Here is a 22185-nt window from a genome sequence, read left to right on the forward strand (position 1 = left end):
TAAAGATCATGCTGGCTCCTCTGGGAGAATATATAAAACATCTATTATACTCAGAATCTAAAATACTTGCCATAAGGTAGTTACACTCTCGGCGACCTATTGTCAAAAGGGAAGCCTCCCAGAAAAGATGGGGGCGCTGTAGCCGCCGGGTCAGACGAGTCCACTCTCTGGTACGTTTAGAGACGTCGGTCGCTTCCGGGAGAGGCCGCGTCTCCCGCGCCTTCCTCTCTATCCGCCGCCGTCTCTGTGGTCCCCGCCCCCGCCGCCCTCCCCTCCCTCCGCCGCCCTCCCCCCCCCCCGCCGCCCTCCCCGCCCCCCTCGCCCCGTTTCCCCGGACTCTGCCCAGTGCTGAACTCGGGGCCGCCGGGTTCCAGAGTCCCTCGGGTCTCAGGTCATGGCGGTCCCGGGGCCAGCGCCCGGAGCTGGCTCCAGGTAAGCAGGGCGGTCGGGGAGGAGGTTTGGGATCAGGAGACCGGGGCTGTGGGGAATGGGCTCTCCTGCCCACCGTGCGTCGTCCGACGCCCTGGCGCCTCCGTCTCGCACCCACGACTTCTGAGAGAAAGAGGAGCTCTTGAAGGGGCGTCCGCCCTCCCGCGGCTCGAGGCCGTTCCGCACCGGCCGCGGCCCCCTCGGTTCTTGGCTGGACTTGTGCCATCTCCTGCACCCGGTGTGGGACCCTCTCTCTCGCAACTGGCTTTCTTTTTTTGAAAAAAGAACCTCAGGTGCACAAAATTGAGTTAATCCTTCTCAGTTCTTGACACCCTGTGGGCCAATGCAAGGCTCCTTGTTTATTTTATCACTTCCTCTCTTCGTTCCTATTCCCAGACCCCTTTCACTCCCCTTTTCAGACAGCCACTCTGGTGTGTTATATAAGTGGCTTTACGGTCCAACTTGTGTAAATTTGTGCACGTGTTACTTTGAAATCTATATAGTGGTTTCGAATTCCTAGATAATATGCTGTGATTTTTCTTTAAACCTTTTTTCCCAACGTTGTGTTTTTGAGTCCATCCATGCTAGTCATCTCGTTTTCACTTCTGAGTGCTGCTATGTGCATAGACTTATTCCCCTAGTGGTGGATACCTAGATTTTTTTCTTTTTTTTTTTTTTTTTTTTTTTTTGAGAGACGGAGTCTCGCTCTGTCGCCCAGGCTGGAGTGCAGTGGCCGGATCTCAGCTCACTGCAAGCTCCGCCTCCCGGGTTTACGCTATTCTCCTGCCTCAGCCTCCTGAGTAGCTGGGACTACAGGCGCCCGCCACCTCGCCCGGCTAGTTTTTTTGTATTTTTTTAGTAGAGACGGGGTTTCACCGTGTTAGCCGGGCTGGTTTCTCGATCTCCTGACCTCGTGATCCGCCCGTCTTGGCCTCCCAAAGTGCTGGGATTACAGGCTTGAGCCATCGCGCCCGGCCAGGTTTTGTAATGTTTATCAGTCTGGTGGGTGTAAGGTGGTATCCCATCGTGTACATTTTCCTTCCTTCCTTCCTTCCTTCCTTCCTTCCTTCCTTCCTTCCTTCCTTCCTTCCTTCCTTCCTTCCTTCCTTCCTTCCTTCCTCCGTCCTTCCTTCCGTCCTTCCGTCCGTCCTTCCTTCCGTCCTTCCTTCCGTCCTTCCTTCCTTCCTTCCGTTTTGCTCTTGTTGCCTGGGCTGGAGTACAGTGGCACGATCTCGGCTCACTGCAACCTCCGCCTCTCGGGTTCAAGCGATTCTTCTGCCTCAGCCTCCTGAGTAGCTGGGATTACAGGCGTGCGCCACTATACCCAGCTAATTTTTTGTATTTTAGTAAAGACGGGGGGTTGACCAGTCTGGTCTCGAACTCCGGACCTCAGGTGATCCACCCGTCTCGGCCTCCCAAAGTGCAGGGATTACAGACGTGAGCCACTGCGCCCGGCCTGCATTTTCATGTGTTTATTAAACATGTGGGTTTTCCCTTTTTTGAATCGCCTGTTTATATCCTTTCCCACTTCTCTATGGATTTCCTATGTTCCTGGCTTGCAGGAATTCTTGTAGGCTCTAGATATTACATCCTGGCCATGCCCGGTGGCTCACACCTGTCATTCTAGCACTTTGGGAGGCTGAGGTGGTTGCACCACTGGAGTCCAGGAGTTCCAGACCAGTCTGGGCAACATGGTGAAACCCCATCTCTACCAAAAATACAAAAATTAGCTGAGCGTGTTGACGCACGTCCGTACTCCCAGCCACTAAAGAGGCTGAGGTGGGAGAATCGCTTGAACCCGGGAGGCAGAGGTTGCCCCGAGCTGAGATTGCACCACTGCAGCCTGGGCAACAGAGCAAGACCTTGTCTCAAAAAAAAAAAAAAAAAAAAAAAAAAAAAAAGATTTTAGGCCAGGCGCTGTGGCTCGCGCCTGTAATCCCAGCACTTTGGGAGGCCGAGGCAGGCAGATCACCTGAGGTCAGGAGTTCGAGACCAGCCTGACCAATATGATGAAACCCTGTCTCTACTAAAAATACAAAAATAGCCGGGTGTAGAGACATGCGCCTGTAATCGCAGCTTGTCAGGAGGCTGAGACAGGAGAATCTCTTGAACCGGGGAGGTGGAGGTTGCAGTGAGCCGAGATCGCGCCATTGCACTCCAGTCTGGGCAATGAGCAAAACTCCGTCTCAAAAAAAAAAAAAAGAGATTTAAAGTCCTTGTTGGTTTTGCACTCTGCAGATACCACCTCCAAGTCTTTTAACTTAATCTATGGCACTGTGTTGAATAAAAACATTTAACTCTAATGAAGTTAAATTCATCAATTTCCCTTGTATAGGTTTTTAAGGTACCTTCATTAAGATATTTTTCTACATTTCTTTCTACTAACATAATAGTGTTACTTTTCACATTTAGATTTTTAATCCATTTGTAGTTTTTTAAGGTTTTTTTTTTTTCTTTTGGGGACGGAGTTTCGCTCTTGTTGCCCAGGTTCTTGTTGCAATGGCACAGTCTCGGCTCACTGCAACTTCTGCCTCCCGAGTTCAAGCAGTTCTCCTGCCTCAGCCTCCCAAGTAGCTGGGATTACAGGCATGTGCCACCAGGCCTGGCTAATTTTGTATTTTTAGTAGAGATGGGGTTTCACCATGTTGGTCAGACTGGTCTCAAACTCCTGACCTCAGGTGATCCGCCCACCTCGGCCTCCCAGAGTGTTGGGATTACAAGCATGAGCCATTGCTCCAGGCCTTAAGTTTATTTTTGTAAATGGTTTGAGATAATGACCTAAGATTTTTTCCACTGTTTTCGATTACCACCACACCTGACCCAATTAATAACTAATTAATTAGTTAAAAATTAGAGAAGCTGTATAGCATAGTCAAGAGTGCAGATTCTTGGAGCAGGTTGACTGTGTTCAAGCTCTAAGGCTGCCACTCACCAGGTGGGTGACACAAGACAAGTTACTTCACCCCTTTTTGCCTCCGTTCCTCATCCATAATATAAGATATAGTCCCTATTTCCTAGGGTCATGGCCATTAAATGAATTACACATGTAAAACATTTAGAATAGGGCACATAGTGCATGCTTCATAAGTGCTGGCAGTTATTAGTATTAATGTGTCCTTTCTTGTGTTGTAACCTCTATTGTGTGCCTATGTGAACATAGGTGTTTGTTCTGTGGGTTTTTTGTGCGTGGTTTTTGTAGGTTTTTTTTTGTCTGTCCTGTTGGTCTTTTTGTTCTTGTGTTAATACTGTAGTATTATTCTAGCGCTGTAATTTGATATGTCTTAATAACCTGATGGTTTGGGTCTCTTCCTCCTCCTCTCCTGTTTTTCATAATTGCCCTAAGCTAGGGACCTTTTATATTTCCATACAAAGTTCCTCAGAGAAGTCCTGCTTTTGATTGGTATTACAATGAATTTATAGATTGCTTTTGTTTTTTGCTTTTTTTGAGACAGGGTCTTGCTCTATCACCCAGGCTGGAGTGCAGTGGCAAGATTTCTGTTCACTGCAGCCTTGACTTCCTGGGCTCAAGCAATCCTCTTGCCTCAGCCCTCTGAGTAGCTGGGACTATAGGTGTGCGCCACCATGCCCGACTAATTCTTGTATTTTTTGTAGAGACAGGGTTTTGCCATGATGCCCAGGGTGGTCTCAAACTCCTGGGCTCAAGTGATCCGCCTCTCTGGGCCTCCCAAAGTACTGGGATTACAGACGTAAGTCACCACGCCCGACCTATAGACTGCTTTTGTTAGAACTGAGGTCTTTGGGCTGGACGCGGTGGGTCATGCCTGTAATCCCAGTGCTTTGGGAGGCTGAGGCGGGCAGATCATGAGTTTGAGACCAGCCTGGCCAACATGGTGAAACCCTGTCTCTACTAAAAATATAAAAAATTAGCCAGGGGTGGTGGCAGGCACCTGTAATCCCAGCTACTTGGGAGGCTGAGGCAGGAGAATCGCTTGAACCTGGGAGGAGGAGGGTGCAGTGACCTGAGACCACACCACTGCACTCCAGCCTAGGCAACAGAGGGAGACTCCATCTCAAAAAAAGAAAAGAAAGAAAGAACTGAGGTCTTCATAATGTTGGGTCAAGCCAGGCCTGTCTTTCTAGGTCTTCTTTCATGTCCTACAATAGAGCTTTTCATTTTCCCTCTAAAATGTCTAATATGTTATTTTATTTATTTGTTTTTTTAAGAGACGGAGTCTCGCTTTGTCACCCAGGCTGGAGTGCAGTGGTGCCATCTCAGCTCACTGAAACCTCTGCCTCAAGGGTTCTAGCAATTCTCCTGTCTCAGCCTCCGGAGTAGCTGGGACTACAGGCGCATGCTGCCACGCCCGGCTAATTTTTTGTATTTTAGTAGAGATGGGATTTCACTATGTTGCCCAGGGAGGTCTCGGACTCCTGAGCTCAGGTAGTCCACCCGCCTCAGCCTCCCAAAGTGCTGGGATTACAGGCGTGAGACACTGCACCCGGCCAATATGTAAAAGTTAACTCCTGGATATTTGATAGTTTTTCTGTAGGTTTTTTACTTATTTTCTTTATATTTTATAATTGATTATTGCTGGTATAGAAGAACACTATTGATATTTGTATATCTAATGACATTGGTAAACTCTTTATTTTCAACAGTTTGTCTGTCAATTTGCTTGTTTCCTGTGTAAATGATCACATCATCTGCCAGTACCAGTTTTGTTTTTTGAGATGGAGTCTCCCTCTGTTGCCCAGGCTAAAGTGCAGTGGCATGATCTCAGCTCACTTCAACTTCTGCCTCTTGGGTTCATGCGATTCTCCTGCCTCAGCCTCCCAAATAGCTGGGATTACAGGCGTGTGCCACCATGCCCAACTGATTTTGTGTTTTTAGTAGAGATGGGGTTTCACCATGTTGGCCAGGCTGGTCTCAAACTCCTGGCCTCAAGCAATCCTCTTGCCTCGGCCTCCCAAAGTGCTTGGATTACAGGCATGAGCCACCATGCTTGGCCAAAGAATTTCCTTTGTATCCATGGTCTGTTCCCAGCCTACCATCTTCAGCATTTGGAAACCATTCTTTCTGCATGGCCTGGACCCTTTGCAGAACAATGTGGATACGCTTAATAACTACTTCCTAAGGCTTAATTACATCTTGGGCTTTTCTCTGCCTCCCCACCTTCTCTTCAGGCCGAGGTTGGATCTGCAATTTCTCCAGCGGTTCCTGCAGATACTGAAGGTTTTGTTTCCTTCTTGGTCATCACAGAATGCCTTGATGTTCCTGACCCTTTTGTGCCTGACCCTACTGGGTGAGCAAGTGAGCCCAGACTAGAGGAGAGAGGGGAGCTCTTGTTTGGGGTCCCTTTCCATCTTTTTTTTTTTTTTTCTGAGACAGAATTTCTCTCTCGTTGCCCCAGGCTGGAGTGCAGTGGCACGATCTCAGCTCACTGCAACCTCTGCCTTCTTGGTTCAAGCGATTCTCCTGCCTCAGCTTCCAGAGTAGCTGGGATTACAAGCACCCATCACCACACCCGGCTAATCTTTGTATTTTTTAGTAGAGACAGGGTTTCACCATCTTGGCCAGGCTGATCTCGAACTCCTGACCTCAGGTGATACACCCTCCTCAGCCTCCCAAAGTGGTGGGATTACAGGCGTGAGCCACCGTGCCCAGCCCCTTTTCATCTCTTTGGGGTGCTGGTGAGGCAGGGACTCAGGAAGAAGCCTCACTTCTTTTTAACCCCTCATCACTGATTTCTTACTCCTCTCCCTCCTTTCAGAACAATTGGTGATCTACCAAGTTGGCTTGATCCCCAGTCAGTACTATGGTGTCCTGGGAAACAAGGACTTGGAAGGGTTTAAGGCTCTGACATTCCTGGCTGTCATGCTCATTGTTCTGAACTCCACGGTAAGATCTTTCCCTCACTCTGTGTCTCTCTTCCTCTCCAGTCCAGTGTGATTGTAATGCCTAGTGGGACTTAGCCTCCAGGAAGCAGGAAGCAAGCTATAGGGGTGTGTTTCCTCCCTTTTCTGGGAACTAAAGGCATAGTTGCCCTTATTAAGCACATTGATCTTGCTACTGGCCCACGTGGAATTGATTCCTCAGATGTTTCAACTCCTGGGCCCAGGCCACAGGTTCTGGTTTAAATCAGCATTTAGCAGAACTGATCATTGCCCCTTTCCTTCCTAGAACTCTTGTTTCCGGCAGCTCATTAAAACTGGGCTCGGCAGCCAGAGCTGCTGCTCCTCCTCTGTGGGACCGAGGCTGTGACTTATCCTGGCACCATGTCACACCTCCCAGCCTTTGAACTGGTGCTTTCTTGCACAATGGCCCCCTCCCCTACCCCTCATTCAGTAGGGGGCTACCGCCTGCTCACTTTTCTTTTCTTTTTTTTTTTTTTGAGACGGAGTCTCGCTGTGTCGCCCGGGCTGGAGTGCAGTGGCCGGATCTCAGCTCACTGCAAGCTCCGCCTCCGGGGTTTACGCCATTCTCCTGCCTCATCCTCCCGAGTAGCTGGGACTACAGGCGCCCGCCATCTCGCCCGGCTAGTTTTTTGTATTTTTTAGTAGAGACGGGGTTTCACCGTGTTAGCCAGGATGGTCTCGATCTCCTGACCTTGTGATCCACCCGTCTCGGCCTCCCAAAGTGCTGGGATTACAGGCTTGAGCCACCGCGCCCGGCCCGCCTGCTCACTTTTCATCATCCCTCCGTTGTCACCTCTTTCAGGTCTTCCTCAGCTTTCTCCTTTGTGTCGCCTCCACCAAACTCTACCCTTTTTCTGTACTTAACTAATTCCTTGAGTTTACCTCTGTTGTAACACTCCTTACACCCTTGTAATTGTTTTCTGGCTAAACTGTGAGTTCATGATGTCCCTAGTGCTTAGCACATAGTTGCTCTGGAAGTGGTAAATGAGTCTGGCAGACTCAAGGCTCTGCCAGAACTCAAGCCTAATGCTCTCTGCCAGGCTGTACCACCTGTTTTTTTGGGGGAAGCCACTTCTCGTCATACCGTGGCCACTTTTGTTGGGTCTTCGTTCAGTAAGCACCTATGCATACAAATCTCTGTCCCAAGCTTGGGGGACAAAGGAGTAAGAACTAAATGGAATCGACAATATGGTCTCCAGTTTTCAGAAGCTCATCTACTCTCAAAATAACACAGTGTAGAAAGAGGCTTGAGGGTCTTGCCTCTGGTAAGCCCTTTAATGTTTGGTGAAGGAGGCCGGGCGTGGTGGCTCACGCCTGTAATCCCAGCACTTTGGGAGGCCGAGGCGGGCAGATCACCTGAGGTCAGGAATTCCAGACCAGCCTGACCAACATGGAGAAACCCCGTCTCTACGAAAAATACAAAATTAGCTGGGCATGGTGGCACCTGCCTGTAATCCCAGCTACTCAGGAGGGTGAGGCAGGAGAATCGCTTGAAACTGGGAGGCGGAGGTTGTGGTGAGCCAAGATCACACCATTGCACTCCAGCCTGGGCAACAAGAGTAAAACTCCGTCTCAAAAAAAAAGAAAACTTTGGTGCAGGAATGAACATGTGAGTCAGTGAGTGAGGAAGGGAAGGTCTCATGACTTGATGATTTAAACAAGAAAAGAGCTGAGTGGACAGAGTAATCAGAGTCAGAGTAGGCTGGGATGGGTCAGTGGAGGCTCTTGCCAGCCATGAGCTTTGAGCTGAGATTTTCAGGAAGCCATCTCTCCCTTCCGCTTGCTTCCCCCACTGCACAGCTGAAGAGCTTTGATCAGTTCACCTGCAACCTGCTGTATGTGAGCTGGAGGAAGGACCTCACTGAGCACCTCCACTGCCTCTACTTCCGGGGCCGTGTGTACTACACCCTCAATGTGCTGCGGGATGACATCGATAACCCGTAGGTGCCCCAACTCAGTCCTTTCTATACTCTGTGTGGTCCTTTCCATCTGGCCTAGCCCTGGAGACTCCTGGCGGCAGACCCCATGGAGATGTCTATAGTTGTTTTCAAATGCTGCTGCCCAGAGTCATGGGGGAGGGTGCCCTGCAGAGGACCCCTGGAGAAGCTGCAGGCTGCTAAAAAGGAGCCTGCCAGGTGCAGTGGCATGCACCTGTAGTCCCAACAACTTAGGAGGCTGAGGCAGGAGGATCACTTGAGTCCAGCAGTAGCACACCGTGAGCACGCTTGGGAATAGCCACTGTACTCTAGCCTAGGCAGCATAGCAGAAACCCCCACCTCTTAAAAAAAAATGTCAGGAGCAGCTTCCTTTTGTCCTTTCATTTTTTATATCTTAGTCTTCCAGTAAGGCACCCTTTAAAGAAAATGTCCTCGCTAGAAAAACTAGCTCTTAGATTTTCATCAGTAAAAAAAATACCGCTATCCAGGACTCAGTCTAGGATTCAAATCCCATTCTATCACCACTCAGCTTATAGCTCTTAAAGTCACCAAGCCCCAGGTTCCCCTTCTGTTAAATGAGGATGATAATAGTTCCTATCTCAAAGGATGTAGTGAGGATGAAATGATATCATTCATGTAATGCACATGTACAGTGCCTGACACATAGCAAGTGTTCCACTGTAAGTTAGCTATTGTTATTTTACAGATGAGGAAGCTGAAGCCCAGAGATTGCAGGTGACTTGCCCAAGGTCACGTCGCTCATTGGAAATAGGAAGCAGTATAGCCCTAGTGGTGAGATGAGACATATGGGGTCTCCTTCACACCCATCCCCTCACTTACCGCCTTCCTAGCAAGCACTTTGTTGCCTGGGGTGCCTCTCAGCTCAAGCTGAGCTTTGGTGCAAAGATGCCTGGGAGGCTGCTGCTGCTACCTAACTTCTAGGCCCCTTTCTGATGGCTATGGCTTCCATCCTGCCTTTGCCCTCGGAGTAGCTGGTACTACAGGTGTGCCTCACAGCCTGGAGCTTTCACAGCCAGATAACTACAGGGGCCAGGGTAGGGTTTATATAAGAGAAATTTGGGAAGATTGAGATAAAGGGGATAGTTTTCTTCATCATCCAAAAAAAGCAGCTCATCTACCTTCAAGTTTTTCTTTGGCTCTGCTCAGAGCTGGCTCAGACCCCTGGGTGCTGGACCTTTCAGTTCCCGCTTTTTCAGGGGATTAACTGAGGCACCGTAAGGTGCAACTCTCTAAAACCCTGTTTAAAGGCCCCAGGATTTAGTTGCCCCTAGGCAACCAGCCTTGTCTGGTTCCCTCTTCCCACAGGGTCAGTGCTCACAGTACTGCGAGGCAAGGTCAGGAGCAGAGGTGATGTGAAAGTGTCTTGCTCTCTCCACCTTTGGGCCCATCTCCCTGGGTCCAGCTACTCTGTGTCGTTGGCTCCAGGGACCAGCGCATCAGCCAGGATGTGGAGCGATTCTGCCGGCAGCTCAGCAGCATGGCCAGCAAGCTGATCGTCTCCCCATTCATCCTCGTCTACTATACTTACCAGTGCTTCCAAAGGTGAAGCCTCCCTCCTCCCCAGCCTGGTGTTTCCAGAGAGTCCTCAGCTCTCCCAGGTCAAGGTCCAAGAGAAGCTTATTTCCCTTCTCTCCCACCTAAACCTTAGGGAGTCTTCCCATCCCCTGTGCTCAGGCCCCTGCCCTTCCTTTGGCCCTGTGTTGTTGCAGTGTCACAGGTATCCTGGCTCTGACAGCTCATGCCAGATGCTCCCACATAGGAGCAGACGGCCCAGTGGGCTACTCAGATTGACAGGGGCTACCCAAGAGGGTACAGGAATAAGGGCTGAGGCCTGTGGGGATAGGTGGCACCCCACACCCTCTCTCCCTCTCTCTATTTCAGCACAGGCTGGCTCGGGCCTGTGAGCATCTTTGGGTATTTCATCCTGGGGACCATGGTGAACAAAACTTTGATGGGCCCCATTGTGACGAAGCTGGTGCATCAGGAGAAGCTGGAGGGAGATTTTAGGTGTGTCTCCCTCACCTGAGGTTTCTGGGCTGGGGCATAATGGTTAAAGAAGGGGATGTGGAGTAAGACTGCCTAAGTTCAAATCCTAGCTGTGCCAGTTACTAGCTGTGTGATCTTGGAGAGGTCTTTAACCTCTCCAGGCTTCAATGTTCTTGTCTCCAAAGTGGAAATGGTACCGTTGCCTACCAAGAGGATTGGGAGGATTAATGAGATCATACCTGAGAAGGACTGAGAACCGTGTCTGGCTGGCCATCACCATCATCATTGTCATCTCTTAGCCTTCTCACTGCCCTGGCGTAACCACCCTGTCTTGGATCAGTTGGGCGTAGCAGCCGATGGATCCAGCGCCTACCCTGTGCTTCTTGTCCCCCTCCTTCAGGCCAGGCCCTGGGAGGAGGAGATGCTGTGAGCAGGAATACCCCCGTCCTCTCTGCAGAAAGCTGAGGGGCAGCCCTGTCTCTGCAGAGCTCCTGCCACACCACCTAGCCCCGGGGTTTTCTACCCAGTAACAGTCCAGGAAAGGGTCAGACTGAGGCAGCCACAGTTTTCAGGCAGAGCTGGGCTCCACTTGGCGGGGGTCTTCTTGATCCAGGACTCCAACAGGAGTGGGGCCAGTACTCCCTGTGGTCAGCACACATTTCCCTTTGGTCCGCCCAGGTTCAAGCACATGCAGATTCGGGTGAATGCGGAGCCTGCCGCTTTCTACAGGTGAGTCTGGAGAGATGGTTCCCCTTCTGCCTTGCCAGAGCTGAGAGTGGAGAAGGAAAGATGAATCCTACAACTCTCCCACCACCACCGAGCTCAGGGGCTGAGTGTTGTCACACTTGGCTGTGACCCTCTCCCTCTACCTCCCCCTGCCCTTGTCTGCCTCGTCCTAAGGTACAGGGGTTTGCTTCTGAAGTTGGTGGTTCCTTATTGTGGCCAGCTTTAGTCTTAGTGGCCTAGCATAGGGCCTGAAATTGTCAAATGAATGAATGCCTCGTCCTCTTGCTGGTGACTGTAAGACATCCCTCTGCCTCTGCTCTTCTGTCTGTTAAGAAGCTTTCTTGCCAGTCTGAGGTCCGGGCCTGATCCTTTGTCTCTGTAGTGTGGGATGGAACGAGAGCTTCTCAGAAAACCAGGAGACCTCCTCACAATGCTGTCTAATGGAGCCAAGCGTCTGGTCTCCTGACAGCAGTAGCAGGAGCAGCAGCAGCATGAAATCCCATCCCTTCCCTCCGGGGCCAGCGCCAGTCCCTGTGCTCTGCCTTAGTGAGGCCTCTGAAATCAGCATTAGGATTGATAGTGTAGGCGGAGGTTTGCGTTTAAGTGGAAGCTACTCCTCGGCTCACCTGTAGTTGGGGTGGATCTGATAGCCCTGGGACCTTTGCTCCTCAGTCTCTGCTGCAGTTTGCAACTCCACCACTTGAGGGCACCAAGAATACTGCGACTCTGCACTGGGGTGGGATTGTGAGGTGGGCAGGGCTGGGTGTGTAAAAAAAATTGCTTTTGGAGGCTGGGCATGGTGGCTCACGCCTATAATCCCAGCGCTTTGGGAGACTGAGGCAGGTGGATTGCCTGAAGTCAAGAGTTCGAGACCAGCCTGGCCAACATAGTGAAACCCTATCTCTACTAAAAATACAAAAAATTAGCTGGGCGTAGTGGTGGGCACCTGTAATCCCAGCTACTTGGGAGGCTGAGGCAGGAGAATCGCATGAACCCGGGAGGTTGAGGTTGCAGTAAGCGGAGGTCCTGCCATTGCACTCCAGCCTGGGTAACAGAGCAAGACTCCATCCCAAAAAAAAAAAGAAAAGAAAAGTTGCTTTTGGATTCTGTAACCTCTGCTCATGAAGCTCTGGGAAGGCAGGTTAGTTCTTAGAGTTTCAGATGAATTCTTCTGTGGCCTCTGTGCAAAATCTGAAAGGCCCCCTCTCTCCTCCCTCCACCTTTTCTGCCTTAGCGAATTTCTTCCCATCCTTGAAACCCCGATCACCTCCTCTGGAGAGCCTTCCCAGACTCCCTTAATGGCTAAGCCCATCTGCTGCCATGGCCCTGAGGGCACACTTAGTACTCCTGATTCCAAATGAAGAATGCAGTGTGCCTGCCTGCACTCTGGACTGAGAGCTTCTCAAAGACAGAGATAATTTTCTCATCTCTTTATTGCACTAGCTAACTAGTGCAGTGCCTGATACACCTAGTGACTGCTTTGTGTATGTTTATTTAACAATAGTTTTTATTTATTGAGGGCCCCTTATATTTATTGAGGGCTTGGCATTTTATATTTAGAAACTTTTAATTTTTACTCTAACTTATTACATAGGTATTAGTGGCTCTATTTTATAGATGAAAAAACTGAGGCTTGGAGGCTTAAGTAGCCTGCCTGTGTCACCCAGCTAGTAACTGGCCAGAGCCAGGATTTGAACCAGGTCTGCCCAACTCTAGAGTTTATGTTCTTCACACAGACAATACTATAAGGCATGACTGAAGCCGTGAATGGGTGCTAGTGGTAGACAGAGCTTGAGACCAAGACCATTTGGATGGCCTTGGTTTCTAAAGGAGGGTGTGATATGGGACAGGGGCCCCCCAACCTGGCAGAACCTCTCCAGCCCTGTGGACATCCCAGCCTTTCCTTGTCAGAGCTGGGCATGTGGAGCACATGAGGACAGACCGCAGGCTGCAGATACTCCTTCAGACCCAGAGGGAGCTGATGTCCAAGGAGCTCTGGCTGTACAGTAGGCGAGGGGGCCCAGGGAAGTGGGAACCATGGGGTTGGACTGGTCTGCTTCCCTTCCCACACCTGTCTACCTCCTGTCTGCAAGGATAAATATGCCGTGATGAAGGAATTCACCGGGGGCCGGGGGTTGTTGCCTTTCTGTGAGTATCCTCAAGAGAATGAGGATCCAGGGAAGGCATGTGGCCCTATTTGGCGTGCTGCCTCCCGTCTTAGGGTTGTGTCCCCTGCAGGGCATGTGGATGGTTCCTGGGTGTCTCACGCATCTGTCTTCTACAGTCGGCATCAACACCTTTGACTATCTGGGCAGCATCCTGAGTTACGTTGTCATCGCAATCCCCATTTTCAGCGGGGTCTATGGAGACCTGAGTCCTGCAGAGCTTAGCACCCTGGTCAGCAAGGTGAGACTCCCTTTTGGTGACCCCTCATGCTGTCCCCCCTCCGTCCTTTGGTCCAGTGCCTGTGGGCTGGAGTCGAGACCTGCTTGACCACTCCCCATCCTGTCCAGAATGCCTTTGTGTGCATCTACCTCATCAGCTGCTTCACCCAGCTCATCGACCTGTCCACGACGCTCTCGGATGTGGCTGGCTACACGCACAGGTGAGGCTGGGTCCCACCCCTCTGGCTCCTGAGCAGAGTGTGTGCTGCTGGAATAAGTGGCTGAGTGAAAAAAGGAACAGAGACATACCATGTACTCGTGGGTGTGAGATAGGAAAAGGAATTCGCCTTCACCTGGCCCCCAGACCCTGCCTCAGATTTTCTTTTCTTGCTTAGGATTGGGCAACTTCGGGAGACGCTGCTGGACATGTCCCTGAAGTCGCAGGACTGTGAGATCCTAGGCGAGAGCGAGTGGGGCTTGGACAAGTGAGTAGTGGGCTGGCAGAGCAGTAGTTGAGGCTGCAGGCTCTGGCATTACCTGGCTTGGGTTACCCTGGAGCCCTGCCCTTTCCCAGAGTTTTCCCAGGGCAGCAGAGTTGTGAGGAGTAGATGGAAATGGAATGCCAGGCACATGTAAGTTCACAGTCGATGTTGCTGTTCCGGCATCTGTTGTGTTAATTTACACCATTCCCCCAGCTAATGGAAGCAAAGTACACACACCTTCTGCCTGAGATAACAGGAATCTGCAGTGTCCTCCTCTTCCTGTGCTTCCTCCTCCCACTGAGTCCTTTCCCTGCCCCTTTCCTTGGGGCATATCTGTCTTTGTTCTCCCACCTCACTTAGCCCCAGAGATGTCTGTATTCGTGTATCTGTGTGGATCTGTAATGTTTCTGTGCATTCAGGATTTGTTTGCTCTCCACACTTTCCTTGGGCAGATTACCTAACTGTTCTGTTTCCTTTTTTTTTTTTTGAGACGGAGTCTCGCTCTGTCGCCCAGGCTGGAGTGCAGTGGCCGGATCTCAGCTCACTACAAGCTCCGCCTCCCGGGTCTGTGCCATTCTCCTGCCTCAGCCTCATGAGTAGCTGGGACTACAGGCGCCCGCCACCTCGCCCGGCTAGTTTTTTGTATTTTTTTAGTAGAGACGGGGTTTCACCGTGTTAGCCAGGCTAGTCTCGATCTCCTGACCTCGTGATCCGCCCATCTCGGCCTCCCAAAGTCCTGGGATTACAGGCTTGAGCCACCGCGCCCGGCCCCCAACTGTTCTGTTTCTTCATGTCTGAAAAGGAGGTCATAATGGAACCTTCCTTCACTTGTTGTAAGGATTAGATATCATCATCTCTGGAAAGTGCTTGGACAGTGGCCACATCATAAGCTTTCAAAAATCAATCTGAATTCCAGGGCCTACACTCAACTTGCTTTTCTTAGGAGTTGATGCCTTAACTCTTGCTTCTGTTCCAAATGAAAGCTTCATGCAACCATGAGTTCAGAGGCTAGGCATAAAGGAGGGTCTGTAGGAAACTGGAATTGCTGTTCTGTGGGTTGCCAGGCATCCATGCAGAGCCTGAAACTCCAGAACCGTTTAGCTTTAACCACTCCCATTCTTGTTATTAGTACTCTGGTCATACTGTGACACCATGAAGACCCACCAGCATTAGAATTAGATGACCTCTAATTCTACCGCTCTGTGACCTGGGCAGTTACTTAGCCACCTGACTCTTAGTGTCCTCATCTGTGATGATATTTGAGATTCATGGGCGTTAGACTGATTAAGATCAGTCCCATAAGGGGCTTTGTCCACCCAGGCACAGAGTAGAAGTTCCACCCCTACCCCTGTATTAATGTGCTCAGGCTGCCGTGACAGAATACCCCAAGCCGGGTAGCTTAAACACTAGAAATTAATTTTTTCACAATTCCGGATGCTTAATGGTCCACGATCAAGTTGTCAGCAGGGTTGGTTTCTTCTGAGGCCACTCCTTGGCTTGTAGATGGCCACCTTGTTGCTGTGTCGTCATGTGGCCTTTCCTCTGTGTATGCATGTCCCTGCCACCTCTGTCTTCAAAGGACACCAGTCATAGTGGATTAGGGTCCCGCCCTAACAGCTTCATGTTAACATCATCTCTTTAAAGACCCTGCCTCCAGCCGGGCACAGAAGCTTCCACCTATAATCCCACCACTTTGGGAGGCTGAGGTGGGCGGATCACCTGAAGTCACAAGTTCAAGACCAGACTGGCCAACATAGCGAAACCCTGTGTCTACTAAAAATATGGACGCAGTGGTGGGCACCTGTAATCCAGCTACTCAGGAAGCTGGGACAGGAAAATCACTTGAACCCAGGAGGCGAAGGTTGCAGTGAGCCGAGATTGCACCACTGCACTCAAGCCTGGGTGACAAGAGCAAGAGTTTCTCTCAAAAAAAAAAAAAAAAAAAAGACCCTGCCTCCAAATGTGGTTACATTCTGAGGCACTGGGGGCTGGGATTTTGGGAGGATGCAAGTCAGCCCATAACAATCCACAGGTGGTGGCTCTCGGGAGAAGTGCCTCCCCCACAGCAATACTGACCCTGCCCATCTTCCTCACGTCCCCTCTCTTCTCTGACACAGAGCCTCAGGGTGGCCAGCGGCAGAGCCAGCAGACACAGCATTTCTCCTTGAGCGGGTCTCCATCTCTGCCCCCTCCTCTGACAAACCCCTAATCAAGGATCTGAGCCTAAAGATCTCCGAGGGACAGAGCCTGCTCATCACAGGCAACACGGGCACTGGCAAGACCTCCTTGCTCCGGGTTCTGGGCGGCCTCTGGACAAGTACACGGGGTGAGAGCCAGGCCCTCCCTCCCTCTGACCCAGCCTGGGCCCTAGGGGTGGAGTGAGGGTGGAGACAGTGTAGTAGAATCCATTCTTTTCTGTTGGGGAACAAGGAAGAGAGGAGACAGGCAGTTGCCTCTTCTGGGAGATCTCACAATGAAGGTTTCTGTGGGCTCTGCAGGCTCAGTGCAGATGCTGACGGACTTTGGGCCCCATGGGGTGCTATTCCTGCCACAAAAGCCATTCTTCACTGACGGGACCCTTCGGGAGCAGGTCAGCCTAGTTCAGGGGGCCCACTCCTCCCTCCTCAGCCCCACCCGCCCACAGCTGGGACCTTTGGCACTGTGACAGGTCTCAGGCCCTAGAGTCAGGGCAAAAGGTGAGGTAGTAAAGTGGCCCGAGCCTGGGACCTGCTGGCTCTAAGAACCTTGTATTCACATCCATGGATTGGGCCCACTACTCAGAGCAGCTCCTGAGGCAGGTAAATGGGGCAAGGACTCACGCCAGATATCACACGCATAAACACCCAAGGTGGGTTTGTGGGGCCCCTGCCCTCAGGAGGCTGTTCCACTCTTCCCACTAAACACACTTCTGAAGGTTGTAGGGACCTTGCCCTGCTGTCTGCGGGCCAGAGCCTCTCCCATCTGACCCGGGCCAGGCTTTCCCACCTCTCCTCCTTGGGAGGTTCCAGTGGGTTCTGGAGGGAGGGTGGGCTGTGTGCAGCTCCATCTCTTGCTCTCCCTCCTCCTAGGCTGGTGTGGTTTTTTTCTTTTCTCAGGTGATATATCCCCTGAAGGAGGTCTACCCCGACTCAGGTGAGCTGGTCCTCCTCAGGTCATGTCCTCTCCTTCTGTCACGGTTGTCCCTGCTCTACCTGACTGTGACCTCACCTGTGCCCTTTGGGAGAAGCCCCAGCCAGGCCACTGATTGAAGGAAGAGGGACTCCTGTCTTCCTTTGACTGTTCGGGGGTCTGCACCCAGATCTCATCTCATTCTGTCTTTCCGTCCTTAAGGAGAGACGCCCATTGGGACAAGGGAAGTGATGCCTTCCTTCACCCACCCCTTCCCTTACCAAGGGCTGCAACCTGTGACTTCAGAGGCTTCACCCAGCATTCTGGGGCCCCCACCCCTGCCATGTGCCCTGTCTATTCTTTTTTTTATTTTTTGAGATGCAGTTTCACTCTGTCACCCAGACTGGAGTGCAGTGGTGTGATCTCAGCTCACTGCAACCTCCACCTCCTGGGTTCAAGCAATTCTCCTGCCTCAGCCTCTTAAGTAGCTGGGACTACAGGCGCATGCCACCATGCCTGCCTAATTTTTGTATATTTAATAGAGACAGGGTTTCACCATGTTGGCCAGGGTGGTCTCCATCTCCTGACCTTGTGATCCACCCACCTCGGCCTTCCAAAGTGCTGGGATTACAGGCGTAAGCCACTGTGCCCAGCCTTGCCCTGTCTGTTTTGACCAGCCAGGAAGCTCTGGCTTTTTGCAGAAGGCTTCTCTGTTGTGCAGGTTCTGCTGATGATGAGAGGATCTTGAGGTTCTTGGAATTGGCAGGCCTGGTAAGTGGGGGCAGGGACCCTCAGGACCCAAGCCCACCTGGGAGCACCAGCTACAGGTAGGCAGGTGCTGGCCCTGCTGTGCCTGGGCCCAGGACTGGAAGTCTGAACCTGGGGTGGAGAATGGGAGTATCAATTGACAGTGTGTGCTGTTGGCCAGGTTTAGGCAGGAAGCGGGTAGTGCTCTCACTGGAGAATTTTTTTTTTTTTTTTTTTTTTTTTTTTTTTTTTTTTTGAGACGGAGTCTCGCTCTGTCGCCGGGGCTGGAGTGCAGTGGCGCGATCTCGGCTCACTGCAAGCTCCACCTCCCGGGTTCCCGCCATTCTCCTCCCTCAGCCTCCCGAGTAGCTGGGACTACAGGCGCCCGCCACCTCGCCCGGCTAATTTTTTTGTATTTTTTTAGTAGAGACGGGGTTTCACCGTGTTAGCCAGGATGGTCTCGATCTCCTGACCTCGTGATCCACCCGTCTCGGCCTCCCAAAGTGCTGGGATTACAGGCTTGAGCCACCGCGCCCGGCCTTCTCACTGGAGAATTTTAAAACAAGAATAGGACTGACAAAGGCAGTTTGCTTTTTTGTTATCACCATACTCCAGCAAGTCTAAACAGTGTCATTGGTAGAATATATTCCTCTCTGGCTGGGGCAGACTGTCCCACAGCCCCCCACCTTGGTATGCCACTGGGGCATATGTTTGTCTTAGAGATGTGTGTGTGCGCGTGCTGGGGAGTGAGGGAGGTTCCCCATGATGGCAGGTAGCAGGGCTGGCCATTTCATGGACATCGTGCCCTCTGGGTCTGTTACAGTCCAACTTGGTGGCAAGGACAGAGGGTCTGGACCAGCAGGTGGACTGGAACTGGTAAGAACAGAGCTTGGGTGCTTCAGAGATAGCTCCACCATAAAGACCATTGGTTTCAGGGTCCCTGTCAAGGAATGGAACGGCTCCTGACCCCAAAGTCCAGATGTTTGGCTGGTCAATCGGGTGCAAGTTTATGTCCTTGGGAACAGAGTTTTGCCTCACTCTGTGAGGGCTGTAGGCCTATGGTTGAAAGGGGAGGGGCTTCTATCTCCTGGGGCTCACCTCTCTACAGAGAAACCTCTTCCCACCCAGACCATTCTAGGTAAAAGCTAAGCTATATCCTTCCTCTTCCAGCAGACCTCTCCCCTCCCTTTCCTCAGGTATGATGTTCTGTCCCCAGGGGAGATGCAACGGCTCTCCTTTGCCCGACTCTTCTACCTGCAACCGAAGTACGCAGGTGAGGTCTGCCTTGTGGCTGCACATGCATGTGTTGTCTGCACTCAGGGGTGTAGCAGCATGTGTTCACGGGCACCCAGGCACAACTGTGCATGACTGGGCTTCTCCAAGTTCCCTGCTGGAGAGGACAGCAGGCCCTGCCCTTGTAAACAGTGCTTGGCATCTTCAGAGTAACACTGAATATGCTGTACTGCCTGCTCATAAGCTTTCTTTTCTCTTTTTTTTTTTTTGAGACAGAGTCTCACTCTGTCACCCAGGCTGGAGTACAGTGGCACAGTCATGGCTCAGTGCAGCCTGGAAATCCCAGGCTTGAGTGATCCTCCCACCTCAGCCTCCTGAGTAGCTGAGACTACAGGCATGTGCCACCACACCCTGCTAATTTTTTTATTTTTAGTTTTGTAGAGACAGGGTCATGCTGTGTTTCCCAGACTGGTCTGGAGCTCCTGGACTCAGGCCATCCTCCCGCATTGGCCTCCCAAATTGCTGGGATTACAGGCATGAACCACCATGCCCAGCTCATAAGCTTTTTGCCTGGCAGCAGCTGGAGCCAAGAGCCAACCTTGAAGGGTTGTAATTTTATGCTCTTCTGGCTCCACCATCAAATGAATGGGCACCCATCCTCCTCTCCTGCCAAGCTGTGCCTGGCAGGGAGATGGGTGTGGACTTTTCCAAAGACTGACCTTCTTGCGGGGAACTGGGATTCCCTGGATTGAGTGGTCCCAGGAAGCGGCTGATGCTTATCTGTAGAAGCTGAGAGATTTCATGCAGCTGCTTACAGGCGATTCCCTCACAGAGTCTGGCCCTCTGCTCCTCTGACCCATCCTTCTCCCTGAGGCAGGGCTTCTGGAAGCCAGAGCAGCTTTCAGCCTCCCCCGGGTCCCAGCCGGGGTTGAGTGTGGGTGGGAGGAGAAGCAGCAGCAGCAGAGGGCAGGGCTTTGATCTCTTCCTCTGTGCTCTGCCCTCAGTGCTTGATGAAGCCACCAGTGCCCTGACAGAGGAGGTGGAGAACGAGCTCTATCGCATCGGCCAGCAGCTGGGGATGACGTTCATCAGTGTGGGACATCGGCAGAGCCTTGAGAAGGTACCTGTGCTCACAAGGATGGCCTAAGGAGGAGAGAGAACCCAAAGGCTGAGCCTGGCCAGAGCCAGAGGCTCCTCAAAACAGGGAGTAGCAGTAGCAGAGAGAACTGAGTGGCCTCCTGTGCCAGTGGCCAGGGCAACCTGATCTCCGTGTGGTGGTGGTCTCTTGTAGTTTCATTCCTTCGCTCTGAAACTCTGTGGAGGAGGAAGATGGGAGCTGATGAGAATCAAAGTGGAATGAAGCTCCAGCTTTTAGAAGGAGAGCCACACTCTGGAGGGTCGGCAGCCCTCAGGAGTGACCAGGAGGACTGGCGGGGAAGATCGAGCTCAGGTTCGCCACATAGGTCCTGTGCAGGAGCCCTGGCGGTGTTGGGCTGAGCCCGGGTCTGGATTTCTGTGGGGGACACTGAGTCTCCCAGTGTTCAGTCTCCCAGGACTCTGCTGCCTCAGCCAGAGCCTCCATATGCTTAAAGTGTTGATTACCTACAAATGATTTCAGATCGTGTTTGCTAAAGAGAAATCTGGAAGTGTGAGATCTATAAGAAATGAAAGGTCAGGGTGGAAAGAGATCTCTTGGAGTCAAGAGATCTGGAAATCTTTTAATCAGTTATATTGTGCAGCAATAGATTTTTAACTTTAACTGACCATTTAAGTTTTTTTAATAAGTTTTTTACAAAGAAAAGTTAAACATTAAAAAGAGTTACAGCTTTCTGTCTTCTCTATCATGGAATGATCTTTTTTATTGAATCTCCAGACTTGTATTTGAGAGCTTGGTGGGAAGGGAAGCATGCTCTGCTGTTGCCCAGGGTTTTTCACTTCTCCCTACATCTACCTTTCCATTCATCAGTGTTGTGTGGTTAGAACCTGAACCACTAACCTCTAGGGACCTTTAGTCTGTCCTGTCTTCACCCAAATGAAAGTAAATCCCTTTCCCCTTAGCCAAAATAAGGTTGGGTTTTTAAAAAAAAAAAAGTTTATATTGGGGAAAAACAACAACAAATTAAACAGACAAAACCCAGAAAGCACAAAGCATGAGGTGGAGTTACTGTGCCCAAAGTCCTCACTCAGACCAGTGCCCCTCCAGTTCAGTTGTCTACGTATTACCTCCCTCACTTTCATGATTTTTGCCAGGCTTCTGTACTTCTTGTACTTAATTTTTTGTTTGTTTGTTTTGAGACGGAGTCTTGCTCTGTCGCCCAGGCTGGAGTGCAGTGGCGCGATCTCGGCTCACTGCAAGCTCCGCCTCCCGGGTTCATGCCATTCTCCTGGCTCAGTCTCCTGAGTAGCTGGGACTACAGGCGCCCGCCACCATGCAATTTTTTGTATTTTTAGTAGAGATGGGGTTTCACCGTGTTAGCCAGGATGGTCTTGATCTCCTGACCTCGTGATCCACCCACCTCAGCCTCCCAAAGTGCTGGGATTATAGGCGTGAGCCACCGCACCCGGCAAGTTACTTAATATTTTTAAAAACAAACTCACCTTTTAAGTTTAAATGGATTTTTAACTGAAATTTTACACTTCACATAAATGGAAAGTAACTAAAAATAAATACAAGAAAAACCACCAGTGTTATTAAATTACAGCTAGATGCTGTTGCCTGCATAGACTCTGGGCCTGAGGCTTGTTCTTTTTGTAAAAAAGGGAGGTGAGGAGTTAGATGGACCGGCACTCAACTGAGATTTTTCTCCTTAATAAAATTAGAAAGATGGAGCAAGAATTGTATTTTCTCACTGTAAAATTTAAGATTATTTAACGCCTTCTTGGTACCACCTAAAAATGGCTTTATTACCGACTTCTTCAACTCCTAAGCCTTTTTCACAGGTGCTGCTGATGCTGCCAGGCTATTTTGTTTATTTTTATTATGTATTTATTTATTTATTTTTGAGACAGTGTCTCACATCTCACTCTATAGCCCAGGCTGCAGTCTAGTGGCACAATCATAGCTCATTGCAGCCTTGACTTCCTGGGCTCCCGTGATCCTCCCACCACAGCCTCCCAAGTAGCTGGGACCACAGGCAGGAGCTCCCATGCGCCGTGTCCAGATTATTTTGGAGACCAATTCATTCCTAACTCAGGGTCTTTGCATTTGCTGCTTCCTCTGCCTCTAACTGGTTCCCAGTGCTGTTCTGTTCTTTA

General features: G+C 50.8%; 2 protein-coding genes across 15 annotated transcripts in view; one reads left to right on the forward strand and one right to left on the reverse strand.

Moving 5' to 3' along the window:
- The window catches only part of ISCA2 (iron-sulfur cluster assembly 2), a 415347-nt gene that overhangs the window by 189708 nt on the left and 203454 nt on the right, over nt 1-22185 (reverse strand). The gene's annotated exons all lie outside the window — the stretch shown is intronic.
- Nucleotides 317-20771, forward strand: ABCD4 (ATP binding cassette subfamily D member 4). Of its 10 annotated transcripts, none has more exons than XM_050798751.1 (19): nt 317-432; nt 5575-5693; nt 6162-6289; nt 8107-8246; nt 9690-9806; nt 10146-10271; nt 10929-10979; nt 12888-12982; nt 13261-13382; nt 13490-13581; nt 13756-13845; nt 15960-16168; nt 16341-16432; nt 16938-16974; nt 17672-17721; nt 18470-18573; nt 18894-18970; nt 19935-20050; nt 20222-20771. In XM_050798751.1, exons 1-19 carry the CDS (start codon nt 395-397, stop codon nt 20288-20290), a joined length of 1872 nt encoding a protein of 623 aa, XP_050654708.1. In that variant the 5' UTR covers nt 317-394; the 3' UTR covers nt 20291-20771. The 10 variants fall into 10 exon arrangements, with proteins under 10 accessions (XP_050654708.1, XP_050654709.1, XP_050654711.1 ...); XM_050798752.1 differs by having other exon boundaries at nt 328-432; nt 18521-18573; XM_050798754.1 differs by lacking the exon at nt 8107-8246 and adding an exon at nt 9570-9598 and having other exon boundaries at nt 328-432.

This window comes from Macaca thibetana, chromosome 7 (assembly GCF_024542745.1).
Source record: "Macaca thibetana thibetana isolate TM-01 chromosome 7, ASM2454274v1, whole genome shotgun sequence".
Classification (NCBI taxonomy): domain Eukaryota; kingdom Metazoa; phylum Chordata; class Mammalia; order Primates; family Cercopithecidae; genus Macaca; species Macaca thibetana.